At 52.4% G+C, this 14,036-nt stretch overlaps 1 protein-coding gene across 1 annotated transcript; it reads left to right on the plus strand.

Moving 5' to 3' along the window:
* Positions 1 to 1,417: 1,417 nt before the first annotated feature.
* SIAH2 (siah E3 ubiquitin protein ligase 2) lies at positions 1,418 to 11,822 on the plus strand. The gene is made up of 2 exons (XM_072867641.1): positions 1,418 to 1,900; positions 10,369 to 11,822. The coding sequence occupies exons 1-2, from the start codon at positions 1,526 to 1,528 to the stop codon at positions 10,924 to 10,926; spliced, it is 933 nt and encodes a 310-aa protein (XP_072723742.1). The 5' UTR covers positions 1,418 to 1,525; the 3' UTR covers positions 10,927 to 11,822.
* Positions 11,823 to 14,036: the final 2,214 nt, after the last annotated feature.

Genomic DNA, 14,036 nt, shown 5'->3' on the forward strand with positions numbered 1-14,036 from the left:
GTATGGTTTCTCAAAACAGCAAAGGAAAACAACCTGTAAAACCCTGTCGGGAGAACTGTATACAGAAGGATTTTTTCCAATGTCTCGGCCTGGGCCATCTCACAAGGTTTAACAGAACTTTACAAACATGAGGGAAAAAATCAGAGTTCAGCTAATAAGGCACTTTCTTTTTAATGAAAGTTGAGTACAGATAGTGCCTTAATTGAAAAGTTTGCAACGCCTGGAGTCAAGAGCGAGTCACACAGCTGCACATCCTAAAGGACCTTTGGTAACACCACCACTTCAGGGGAGCGTTACAAATGCTCGATGCGGGTGTCTCGGAAGGAAGCATGGCTCGTTTAAGGACAAGAAGCCTCGGAGCCAAACTGCAAGGACAACTCCTGGGAAAATAACCGATGTGAGCAAAACGTGCCTGTTTTGCTGGCGGGGGAAATAACCTTGTGTGATGGGGCTCCCTTCTGGTCACCCTGACTGGAAATGCTGCCCAGGGCACCGGGCAGCCTTCTGTCCGAGACAGGCGAGAACCGCATCCAGGCCGGAGCGGGGAGAGCCACGACATCCCGGCGGCCAGAGGAGGATGGATCGAGGAGCCTATGCACAAGCGTGCCTGTTGCACGGTGACCCCAGCGCCTCCAAGCAAGCACTCCTCTCTATTCCCCAATCTTGCTATAACAGGAGAGGGATCTGGGGACATTCCCGTCCGAGACCGCACCGTCCTCACTTCTCCGGTGTCCCTGGCCCACAAGATGTTGGCAGTACCACATTTTTTTTCCCCAAACCTCCTTCCTCTGGGGAACGAGAACAGCCCACCTTCTCCCCTCGGCGGTCCCCAGGTGCAAAGCCCGGACCGACGCTCGCTCATCCGAAATCCCGTTTCGGAGCAGCCCAAAGCACCTCGTGCTGCTCCTGCCCGCGCCCTTCCCGCTCCTGTCCCCGCGCCCAGCTCCCCCAGCGCGCGCTGCCCCGGGCAGGGCCCCGCTCCGCCGCCGGCCCCGGCGCAGCCCTGCCCCGCCCGCCCCCGCCCCCCGCGCCCCCTGCCGGGGCCCCCGCGCCAGGAGCCAAGCGCGGCCCGGGGGCGGCCCCGCACCCCGCACCCCGCCGCCGCCACCTCCGCTCGCCCGCGGGGCTGCCCGCGGAACCGGCGCCCAGGCCGCCCCGGCACCCCCAGGCCGCCCCGGCACCCCCAGACCGCCCCGCCGCTGCGGCCAGCGCCGGGCGCTCGATGACGGCGGGCGGCTCCGTTCCCTCCGTTCCCCCAGGGCGGCTCCGTTTCCCCCAGGGCGGCTCCGTTTCCCCGCGCCGCCGCCCCGCCCCGCCCCGCCCCGCCCCGGTTCCCGCCGCCGCCGCCGCCCGGCGGAGGCCCCGCCCGCCCGGAGCATGCCGGGAGCGGGGCGGAGGCCGCGCGCAGCCGCCGCTTGCGTCAGCGCCGCCTCCTCCTCCTCCTCCTCGCCCTCCTCCTCCTTCTCCTCCTCCTCCTCCTCCTCCTCCCGCGGCGGCCCGATGGTGGTGGCGGCGGCGCGGCGCGATGAGCCGCCCGTCCTCCGCCGGCCCCGGCGCTAGCAAGCCCTGCGGCAAGCAGCAGCACGCCCCGTCCCCCGCCGTGCCCGCCGCCGTCCTTCCGGGTCCCGGCGGGGCGTCTCCGCCGCCTCCCCCCCCTCCTCCTCCCCCGCCGCAGCAGCAGCAGCAGCAGCAGCATCACGAACTGACCTCGCTCTTCGAGTGCCCGGTCTGCTTCGACTATGTGCTGCCGCCCATCCTGCAGTGTCAGGCCGGGCATCTGGTCTGCAATCAATGCCGGCAGAAGCTGAGCCTCTGCCCCACCTGCCGGGGCTCCCTCACCCCCAGCATCAGGAACCTGGCCATGGAGAAGGTGGCCTCGGCTGTGCTCTTCCCCTGCAAGGTAAGGGGGGGTTGGCAGGGGGACGGGGATGGGGGGCAGGGGGACTCCCTGTCCCCCTGCCCTCTGTCTTAAGGCTTTCCCCACAAGCCCCTTTCCCCCGAGGAGAAGGCGAGGGGGGCAGCGCGGTGGTCACGAGGAGGGAGAAAAACTTCTTTTCTGGGTGGCAAAGTTCGGGTGTTGGCGGCTCGCAGTCGTATTACGTCCCCTCCGCAAGAAGCGCAGCGGAAAAGCTTACCCGTTTGGGTGTTTCGGTATAAACACGGCCTTGAAGCATGGGGTTTTTTAACAGCAAAGAACCGCGTGATGCTCTTTCAGCCCCCAAAACTAAATAATCTCGCGCTCCCAGCACCCTGAGAACCAGCTGGGGTAGGTACAGCGTCGTGTTTGGCCATGTCTGCGCCGGCCTCGGATTTGCACGCTGAGCAGACCGAGGAGGGGAGAACCGACTGATGCAGAATTTCCCAATGGGTTTATGTCTCGTCTTCACTGCTAGCTTGATGCAGAAATATTGCAGCTTACGAGGAGACTTTCGAAGGTTCATCCAACGTCAGCAATAGCCGGTTCACTTGGCAGTTTGCAGAAGGTGCTGATTTCTCGGCGCTTACAATAATGCCCACGCTGAAGATACCCCAGGAGCCTCCTCCCGCAACAGCACGTGGGACCCGTCCAGAGCCACTGCAGCAGCAAAGCTGTAGCTCTGCAAAGTCTTCATTTTCTGTTGGTCCGTGTCCCCTTCCTCCCTTTATTTCTTCCCCACGCAGAACAGAAAAGGAGGCGCTTGCTGGCCTCCATTAGCCTGTTTCATGGGTCTGCAGGTTTCTAAAGTAAAATAAGGTGATGGGAGTGCCACCAGCCTTTAAAAGCAAAACTTCTAATGATGCTTTCTAATTCACTGAAAATCCTGCTCTAAATTTTGTCCTAGTATTTGGCATAATCAGTAGATACAAAGGCTAGGCCTTCCTCCCCCCCCCAGTTATTTTAACCTATGCTGATGCTCAGTCTTAAAAAAAGTCTTTTATGGAGGTAGCAGAAATTCTGTTCGTGTCTCTCTCGTTAGTTCTCTGCAGCCCGCCTTTGGAAGGGTGGGGGCTGGTCAGCTGTCAGGTCAGTAATTACAGCTGAATTACTCTTTTCGAGTCTGTTCTGTCTCAGCGCTATTTCAGGTATTCAGATTAAACATTTAAGTGAGTTTTCTATTTGAAAGAACTAGGTGAACTGCTCTGAAGTGCATATCCTTCCCCATGGACGTTTACCAGGATGGCAGACACGTACCCGCGGGCAATGCTGAGCGGGTCCTTTTTATGCCTTCCTGGAGCCCCTCAATGCTCATACCTCCGTAATATCGAAAGCACTTTAAAACCACAGGCTGAAGTGATGGAGAGACAGATACAGGAACTGCTGGAGCCGTCGCTGATGCGGAATATGAGAAGAAAGTTTTAAAATACAGAGCTGTCCGTGGTGAGGTGGAGGGCCGTCACTGCTGGCTGGCACTGGGACTGATGGAGCCGGCGCGGACGCTGCCGGTCTCCGGGGCGGGCGCTGCCAGGCTCCAGCGGCACGTGGCAAGCTTTCCAGCGAGAGATGTGAGCAGGCACTCGCCACCTCTGCCTGGAAAAGCCAGTCCCTAGCAGCAGCTTTCCCCGGCCAGCCCCGCGTTAAGGATGCGCAGGGAGTAACGGCACCTCCAGAGCGAACCGTCCGTGTCGACTCCTGCAGCATGGCGAGAGCCCCGTCTGCGTCGGGGGGCTGGCTGGGTCACAGGATGGGACGGCTGTCGGCGTCTTGCAGAGCTTTTGATAGCGTGGGGCTGTTTCACCGCTCACCCGTGAATGGGGGTTAACCTCTCGGTGGCAATGGCAGATGGAGCGCAGTGGTGGGACGCAGGTCCTCTCTGCTGAACGCAGCAACAAGTGCAGCGAGCCACACGCCCAGCTGTGACCCAGTCTGAGCCCAGGGGAATACAAACAGCCAGTGCGGGTTTTGCACTGAAATGCTGGCCTAGTTCTCATTTTGTAAAGTGTCTCGTTGGTCTCATCTGCGACAGCTGGTATTCCCTGCTTGTCCTAAAGGAAACGGATGCATCCAGGCTGGAGCGGCTCCCCGGACCAGAGTCCTCGCAGCCCTTCGTTGCACGGAGGTGCAGCTCTGCTGCCCGCAGGGTGCCAGTCTGTCCAGCAGCCGAACCACTGGGCAGGACTCCTGCATGCTTGTCCTCACGCATTGCGGGTAAACAGAGCATGAGAGAAGGAAGAAAAAGCCTACAGACTCTTCCCCGTAAAGAGGAGAAGATAAGACATTCCTGACTTTACCTGTCAGATGTTACTTTACTCACTGGGCTGCAGAAAGGTTTCTTAAACCCGTAATTGATGGGATTGGCTTCTTCACCCCCTGAGGTTTGGCTTCTCCATGGGTAGAGGAGTAAGCACCAACAGAGGAGTATGTCTACAAACACCGCCCACCCCGTGCCCCCTCGGGAGAACTGAACAGTGATCCCTGCGTCTGTCGGGCAAGTTCTGGTTCGGGTGTGTCAGCTGTAAACAGTTCTCCAGTTGGGCAGTCTCTAAATATAAGTAAGAAGGCGGCAGCTAGCATGTCAACCAGTTAAGAAAACAGCATTTCCAAAAATTCCTCCAAGTATTACTCCTGTGGTTGACATCGTGCTTTTCAAAGCAGCAACTTGGAGAAGGAGGGATGCTGGTGAGGTTTGCAATGGCTGAAGCGAGCGCTGGGGATCGGGCAGCTCAGTGTCTTGCTTATGGGACTGGGAGAGTTTTGGCTCTGACCTGGTGGTGTTTTGGTGGTCCCTGCAGTAACCCAAGGTGCAGGTCTGTGCTGGTCGGCATGTTGGAGGCTGCCGCTGCGGCAGGCAGGAGGCCGTGGACTGGGCTCGTGCTGGCTTGGGGCTTGGTTTGGTTTCTTGGTGCAGCGCCTGCAAGCCAGTTGAGAGCTGGGAGAGCTGGAGAGGGACCGAATCAGCAGCGGTCGGTGTGCCGCACCTCGCAGCGGCACGGTGAGATCCTAGTGCAGGCAGGAGCCCTGGGCCACGGCGCGTGGGAGGGGACGGCTGGGGCAGCGCAGGGGGTGGCAGCAGCCCCTGGCCCCAGCTGCGTGCAGGGGAGCTGGGCGGCGCTGCCGGCAGGATGCCGAGTTCCCCTGCGCCACGCTGCCACGGTCACACGTGCGCCTGTGAGTTGCCTAACTCGGACCTGCAGAGCCGAAAACACAGCACTTGCGGAGCCCCGCGTCCCAGACCACACTGCGGTACGACCCGTGCGGGAGCGCGCGTCCTCCCTGCGCACCAGCGTCGGCTCGCGAGCCCTCCGCCCCCCCGTGTTGGGCACCCAGAAGCTCCTTGCGGAGGCAGAGGTGTAAGTAAGTCTCTGCTCCTCTTCCCTCACACGCCCTCTTTTATGTGGATTTTTTCTGCCGTGAGCAATTCCTGCTCTGCTGCTTTCACTGTTCCCAGGAGCTGAAAAGTGAAATTAGCACGCGTTGTTTTTCACTTTCACTTCTTGAGCCCAGAAACAGCAGAGGACTGTTGGGCTGTAATTCTCAGTCGGTGCTCAGGTGGGCCGCAGGCAGCCAGCGGGGAGGTGACCCACCTCGGTGGTGGGTGCCCGTCGGGTGCTGCAGCAGCACCGGGGGTTCGGCAAGAACCACCCCACTGCAGCTGCGCGCACCAGCCCACCGCGTGCCAGGGCCTGGCCCCGGTCTGACTCGCCTGTGGTTCTCACGGCGTTAAGGGAACCTGACGTAAGCTTTGGGGGCGGGGGTGGAGGAAATTAGAGCTCCAGAAAATGTGATGGTGGTCTGTCCGGAGGAGGTCCCTGCGCTTCTAGCGATAACTGTGGATGGTACTTGAAATAAATAGGACTGAGACATGACAGAGCCGACAGAAAATGGGGATTTGGTGTTGCCCATGGCTACAGCTGCTTTGAGGGTTGTTCTTAAAATGCTTTAAGAAAGAATTACAGTTATCGCATCTCTGCACTTTACAGGGCTTCTGGAAAAAATTCCATAGGAGGATTTAAATCTTAAAGTCATGGGAAAGTTATTGAAAATATAAAATGCCTTTTAGTGCTCTAAGCAATCTGCAGAAGATAAAATGCGCATCATAAATACACTCAAACTCCTAATTAATGAATGCCAAAATGAATTAGTTATTTTCTTTCATCTTTTAAATAAGTGCAAGTGGAAAATAATTCAAAGGTGCTATCTAGCTAAGCTGACTTAATTTGGATATAGGTCCTTCTGTATCTTTGTGTTTTTTGTCCAATACTGGCTATGAAAGAAAATAAATCTTATTAATTTGAGGCTGCATGAAGAGACACCAGACTCCGTTTTCACAGCAGGGTGCGAGATACGCCGTGATGGTTAGCTGCTAAACTTGGACCTGGCTAACTGAGCAGCGCAGGGTGGGAGAGGCGTTTCTCAATTTAACCACTTCATCCAAAGTCTACGGGAAAGCAAGCAGAGTTGTGAGTGTTCTCTGTTGTCATCGCAGAACTGCCGTCCTCACGTAACCACGAGTATTAGCCGACATCTGTGCCCTGCCGTGTTTTGCTAGCCTTTTGTGCTGGGACTTGACAAACAGAGGTGTTTGTGCTTGAGTGATCTTGGTATGGCCGTGGAAATGACGTGGGACCAGCACTCCTCATCTGCCCTGCGTAAAACTGTAGGCAGTTCCTGCTTGCGTTTCAGTTTCAGTAGAACTCACCTCCAACATACGCGGGCAAAAACTAGCCCAGCACCAAGGAAAGAATATCCGACAGCGAATTCAGTGTTTGTTTACACACTGATAGCAGCCCGGTTGGGCAGCTATATGAATGGCATTCAGCAATGTATAACAGGGAAAAGAAAACAAACAAACAAAAAACTCCCAAAACTTCTGCATAGGTCCACCAGTGAATTCTCAGTGCTGTGATTAATCCAACCTAACAATAAGTTTTACTTATAATAAAGGAAATTACTTTTCTAGTTATTACATACATTACAAAAATCTAAGTACAGGGGGCTTGATTTTTCGGGGGTTTGAAACCCCATTCTTGCCAGCTTTCCTAGGAGTGGTGATGCTCTGCGTCTTGGAAGCTAGGACAGATACCTCGCACGAAGAGTCTTCCAAGGTCCTTTAACACAGTAACTGGAGATACTGCCATGCTTCAGAGTTTGCAGATGCTTCTGGTCCTTTTGAAGAAAAGTGAATCCAGTAAATCCATTGTACTGTACTCTTACACTTTGCTTTGCAGAAAAAAATTGAAAGTCTTTCTGTGCCTCACAACCAACACTTTGGGTTTAAAAAGGGGAAGGCATAGTGAGACTGTATATAAACTGAGAAGTCATAAAAATACCAGACTAACCGCTTGCTTTAATTTTCTTTAGACAGGTGGTAGGAGGTAGGCAGAACCGCTCTATGTCCTTAGACCACTGCTGCACCATCAGCTCAAGGGAAACATGATGGGTTTTCCATGTAAGCAAAAAAACTTGCAAACAGAAATTGCACATTCATGTAATTATTGTATACAAACTTACTCCTCTATATTGTCCAATGCCGCCTCTACAGCCTCTTCAGAGCTTTTCTTTAGTTTAAAAAAAGAATTGTCATTTTAAAGATTTTAAGCAAATATACTAAACCTAATAAGGTCACACTTCCTATTTCCAAGACATAGTAGACTCTAATAAAGCAGTGGGGTTTTTTTCTGATTAAAAATGCATGTTTATTTTGTTTTTAACTGAACGGACATCCCTTACACATGGGGGTCTGCTTACATCACCCTCCCTGCACACGTGCATAGAGCCTGCACGCTCCCCATGAAATGACACAACGCTCTCTGGTCCTTTCCCAGGTGAGCCGTAACAGCAGACCCGGCACTGCTGGCAGAGCAGAGTTCATAAACGTGCTCTGCCGGGCAGCTGGCTGCCGCCTGAGCCGGTTTCCTCAGCGGTGCGAGGCTCTGGAAGGCACAGAGGCTTGCTGTTTTCTGGGCTGGACCTCGCTGTGCGTCCCGGGGGGAGCTCCCTAGGATCACCGCTAGACTGGGCTGCACATCTGTACCAAGTTTGGTGAATGCTTCAGAAGGCTGGAGGGATCTTAAAAGCAGGGACAGACGTTTTACAAAGCACTGGAGGAAGGAGAGGCACGAGAGGGTCTCAGTCCTCGCTGGGTCCCTGAACACTGCTGACGCACATACAGGAGCAGGCGGGCCTCTTTGTTCCAGAAGCGTTATTTGTATCTCAAGCTACCTGTATACCAGAGGGAGAGTCTGCTGGCTAGAGCAGGAGGGATTTGGACTTGGCAGTCTATTCCCAGCTCTGCTACTGATTCCCATGTCGCTTCAGACAAGTTACTTTAATCCTGTGTCCCTGCCTGCCTTCATTTACAGGGCTGGTGATACTGGCCTGCCTCTGCTGAGCGCTTTCAAGCTTAACTGATGTTTTCTGAATGCTTTAGGACTCTCAGAAAGCTATCCTGTCAAAGTGAAGTTCAGAGCAGCACATGCAGAGTGACATACGAAGCAAAAATGTGGCATGCTAAGTCATGTATATGGTGATGAGCTCTGAGCTGACTGTTTCCTCTTAGGAAAGAGAATACAGTGCTAAACAAACGACTGTGAAAACAAAGTACATAATAGTTTCCAGCATGGAATACTAGAAATGATGAGAAGGGCAATGAAAAAGCAGAAGGCAGTCACGCCAGCCCAGGCATTAGTGTCACGCCTGCACTGTTAACACCGTGTGCGGCCCTGGCTCCCCGTCTCAAGGCGGACACGGTAGAAGTGGAAAAGGTGCACAGGCCAAGTAGCCGAAAGGTATTGTATAACCTGTACGCAGGGAGAGACGAAGCAGGCTTTTGAGGGGTACGATAAAGATCAATGAAGCTGCCAAGCAGCACAAAGGCGGCAAGTCAGTTTTTGCTGTTCACAGTCTCCCATCATTGGTAGGGCTCGCTCCTACCAAATGAAACCCACAGTGACGGGTTGGGGAGCACACAAAAGCGGGTACTTCTCACAGTGAAGGGCGAAGCCACCACTATTTACTCATCTTGTTTTTTATGCTCTCACTTCTGTAGTCACCATTGGTTGCTTTTGCATAGACATCTGGTTTCGCCCAACCAGCAGCTCGTATATCATACTCATTTTGTTAATGAGGTTAGACTCGGAGCTGCTCTTCAACAGATTGCATGGTGGAAGTGTTAACGGGGGTATGAACGTGGGAAAAACAGCCGGGCGGTGGGGCTGGAAGCGTACACGTACCTGGGTCACTGTGCTACGCGGCAGGGCAGCAAGCATGGCGGACCGCGCGTCTGCCGTGATGGGGCTTCTGCCTTTGGCAGGAGGACGCCTTGTTCCACTGCAGCGCCCTGCAATAAAGCCATTAGCAGAGGATTAAGCAGCAGGGGCAGACGCAGTAAGTGAAGGCTCACGTTAACTCTTTATGGCTTATAAAACAAGCTCCTCCAGAAGTACAAGGTCGAGTTTCTGTCGCACTATTCCTAGCGCAGTATTCCTAGTGTTCGCAGCATGGGTGATTTGCATCTTGGGCATTTAACGCTTTGAGCTGAAACTTCTTGCACACATATTAGCCCAGAAATAATCACTTATACCTTGGTTGTATCTGTCCCCAAGGAAGTGTCACAGTGTCCGTAAGCAGCCACGCATGCATGTTGTAACCTGCGTGATAGTGTTAGCCGTGGTGTTGGTATCGCTACGGATACCTACAGACTGGGGAAGCTGTGCTCTTGGGGAGAATAGGAGAGCCTTTTTTCTCTCTGTGGAGGTAGCGTGAAAGCAACATGGTCAGCATGGACAACTGAACTGACTAGAAAAAGGAAAAGCATCCCCGGTCATTTAAAGCAAATTAACCCTCTAGTGTGCCCAATGACATTACGAGAAGTTAGATGGTACTTAATTGTGCACTAGCTTTCTGCTCAGTGAAAAACTGTCCTCTCTTTCCACTTCTCACAACCGCAGTGCTGAAACTGTTCCAGTATTTAAAAAAAGCTGTGGGGAATCTGCCTTTGAATTTAATGGAAGTGCTTTTGCTCTGTGATGGTAATAAGGTACATCTATTAAAAATACCTCACTCTAGTAGCTGTTTGCTGAAACTAGAATCCTTTGTTCTTTTTAAAGAAAAGAAAAATCCAAACCAGGACCACTTCAGCTGATCTGGACCGATCAGATCTAACTACAACAGCAAATCTAACTACAGCTCAGCCTTACAAACCATTTTATCTAAGTGCTTGCATTAGAAAAAACAACCACCACAAAAGACAAGAAGAATCCATTTTTAAGTGGAAACAAAAATAAGTAGAGCTCAGCTCTGAATCCAGGGCTAAATAGAAGTATCTAATGTAAAATTTGCAATGAGAACAAGAGTTCTGGTTGATCACCAGTGTTTCCAGTTGACAGGTGGGAGCGGCAAACACTAGTGCTGGTGCCTTTCCTGACGGCTTGTATTTGGTCTTTTTCCAGTACGCCACGACAGGCTGCTCTCTGACACTCCATCACACAGAAAAGCCAGAACACGAAGACATCTGTGAGTATCGTCCCTACTCCTGCCCATGCCCTGGTGCCTCCTGTAAATGGCAGGGATCCTTGGAAGCCGTGATGTCCCACCTCATGCATGCCCACAAAAGCATTACCACCCTTCAGGGAGAAGACATCGTGTTTCTTGCCACAGACATTAACCTTCCAGGGGCGGTTGACTGGGTGATGATGCAGTCGTGCTTCGGTCACCACTTCATGCTGGTGCTGGAGAAGCAGGAGAAGTACGAAGGTCACCAGCAGTTTTTTGCCATCGTGCTGCTCATCGGCACCCGTAAGCAAGCGGAGAACTTTGCGTACAGACTGGAGCTGAACGGCAACCGCCGCCGGCTGACCTGGGAGGCAACGCCCCGCTCCATCCACGACGGGGTGTCTGCGGCCATTCTGAACAGCGACTGCCTAGTTTTTGATACGGCTATAGCACACCTTTTTGCTGACAACGGAAACCTCGGCATTAACGTGACTATTTCTACGTGTTGTCCGTGATGTATTTGCATAGCTAGCAAAACCTAGGCTGTCTGGACATAGTGCTTTACATTCACCAAGGGTTTTCTTTTTGTTCTGTTTTTTTAAAATGATACTCAACTATGTCATCGTGTATGCTAAGATTCCTAACTAGCCAACGTTTTTAACTTCGGAGAGAAAAGGAACAAGAGTGTCCTGTAAGTAATATGGGTGGGAAAAGGTCTTTTTAAATTCTTGGGTGCCTTAGGAAGATTCCCCACACACAGTCACCTTTTTTAATTTAATTGTATTTTATTTAAAGAGTGCTTCCATTAGACATGTGGCTTAAGAGACTTGAAGGACTGCATTCCTGTTTGGAGCGCACCTAAAAGCCCTTTCAGCAGGAACACAGACTTGCTCTCTCGCTGGTGAGCTTTAGTAACAGTTTTTAGTAGGTAGGAAAGGAAAGAAATCCAAGCAACCTCTCACAAGAGAAGTTGTGACTCAAAGGGGAACAATAGGTACTTCAGCGTTGATACTCCATTTCCTGCTACCTTATTAAAAAGGGATGGGCATTGGATCCTTCGCTGCGTTTTTAAAAGAAAAAAGGGGAGGAGGGGCTGGGGCAAATCCAAGCGTGGCAGGTTTCACAGACCCTGGGAATTGCCGGCTCCTGTCTGTTTTAGGGGGATCAGTGAGCCCAGCACATGGCACAGCCACTCACAGGTACAGTGAAAGCAGGAGGCACACATCTAATGTATCTCAAACAGCTAGAGCCAATAATATAGAAATATACGCGAGCTGTCCACATGCAGCTTCCCTTGGAGACATACTTGACTATTGATTATCGTAGAAGACTAATAATATAGCAAGAGCTTTATGGCCAGTGTCGCGTCATTTGCTATTTAAGTTTTGTTGCCATATTTACTTTTATTTTGTAATAAATATTTTGCAAAAACTACACTGCATAGCATGCTGTGCTAACATGCGTGTGCGTGGCAGTAGCTGCTGCTTCCCGGTTACTTTGCCCGCTCTGCCTTGCTGGATCTGCTGGGCTTCCCCCGGCAGAGGCTAGCTCACCCAGGCTCACCGCAGGGCCTGAGCGGGTGCTCGCCCTGCCGCCTCGCAGCCCTGCTGCCAGGGAGGGCCACTCTGCAGCACAAGCAGGAGAACCGGGTGGGGATTGGAGTCCCAGGGGCAACAGTGACAGCCTGACTCACGCAAACTGAAATCACGGTCTGTCACCGAAGCTGAATCTGCCTGCAGCTCCCCCTCTGCGACCAGAACCTTCTGTCTGAATCACTCAAGAAAAATACTAGCTCCGCATATGGCTTTGCTGAATATTAAGATGTTTGCCATTTGGAAGAGGCAATGGGTTGTGAAGTGATACAGTCCGCTGAGTTATTCAGCGGTAGGAAGCCTCAAGATAGTGGAAAGCTACATGGAAAGCGACAGATGAAGCTTGGTGTGAATAAATACAATACATAGGGAGGAAAAACAGTCCTAACTGCATCCCTCCAGGGAAGAGCTCTTTGGAGTTATGACGGAGCCCTATGCAAACGTCGCCCTATGCAAACGTCACCCAATGCCTGGTAGCAGTCCCCAGAACAAGCGCACCAGAGAATGACAAGGACCACATCAGCGAAGGGAAGCTTGTTCTGGCCTTGACAATTTCGAAGTGACCATGGAAAAAAACCTCCCAAGGAATTACTCTGATCTTTTCATATCCATTTCCTGTAAAGATCCTGCATTTGATCTCATTTACACTGCGCTGGCAGAACTCCAGCAGCATCAGCCGAGTGCACTAATTCACTCCTGCATGAGCAGGATCAAAGTCAAGCTCTGGCTCTGACAGGTGTTAACACCTGTGCTTTCAGCAGAACTCGTTAAGCAAGAATTCCTAAGGATTTGATTCATTTTCCCATATTTCAGCAACATTTGTAGCGGAAGATAATTTTTCTTACTGACAGTTGGGACATAAGAGCTTTTTTGTGTAAAACAAAACTCTGAAGCATGTCTTTGATTATAGCAGGATTAATGAAATTAATTACTCCAGTGTTGCCTATAAGCCACATTAGATAATAACCCACGTTGTTTCATTAGGTCTTCCCACACCATTCAGTTCTGAAGGAATGGCAAACTTTTGTTATATCTCACAGCAAAAAAACCCCAACACCCGGTACCTTTTCTGACTGAAACTGAATTTAGGATAAGGAATACCTCAGCTGGTACTGCCAAAAAGTGACGTGTTTCCTCTCCAGATCAGTGAATGAACAGGTGACAATCGTTCCACCGCTGGATGCAAGTGTTTCAGGTTTTCTTCCCCACGCAGCTGGGTGCCACGCAGCTGGCACAACTTTGCGAGGGTGATGTCTGAGGGCCAGAGGCAGGAGAGGCTTGCAGGGCACCGGCACCTTGCCAAGGGAAGTGGCAGCACATCGGTAAATGTGTGAAAGTTCCTCAAAATATTCAGAAAAAAGTTACTGAGGCCAGCCTGGTTTTCTTAACAAAACTCCTGACCACCACCAAAGCAACTCGACTTTGAAATGGACAGTGAAACATGCCCGGAGAAAACTCTGCCCAGGAGCCGGCAGCAGCGAGGGAGCCGCAGCAGGCAGACCTCCCTGCCGCGGGGAGCTCTCCCACCGCCCAGCCAGGCTACCGCAAACGGCACGCACCCAACGGCCCCGCTCGGCCGCACTCCAGCACCGCCTGGGAGCGGTCACCTGCAGAAGGCAATACGAGCGACCAAGAGTTGTGCCTATGAAGCAGATTTTCTGTTGAGCCGCTACACTGTATTGTTGGCAGTTCTCCCTAAAAACAATCTCCACTTTAAACAAAGAAAAATGCAAAAACTCCCAGGGACCGGTGAGTTTATAGCAAGAGTACAGCACAACTTGAGTGGGTCCCGCCTGCGGCTGTGCCCGCGGCGGCTGCGTGCTGTTAGGACAGGCACTCGCCTCCACCCATGCTGCAGCACGGCGAAAGCTGTGGCGATACCAGGGTCTGCACCAACCGAGCACGGAAGCAACCTGCCAGGACCCCAGTGCTACGGGGAGCTCTCGGCACCAACGCCAGTGGGCAGCGTGTCCAAACGCTGCACTAACACCACTGCCTGCACCTCAACACATTCTTTCCATTTTTAAAAATGA

This window comes from Ciconia boyciana, chromosome 7, assembly GCF_034638445.1.
Source record: "Ciconia boyciana chromosome 7, ASM3463844v1, whole genome shotgun sequence".
NCBI lineage: Eukaryota > Metazoa > Chordata > Aves > Ciconiiformes > Ciconiidae > Ciconia > Ciconia boyciana.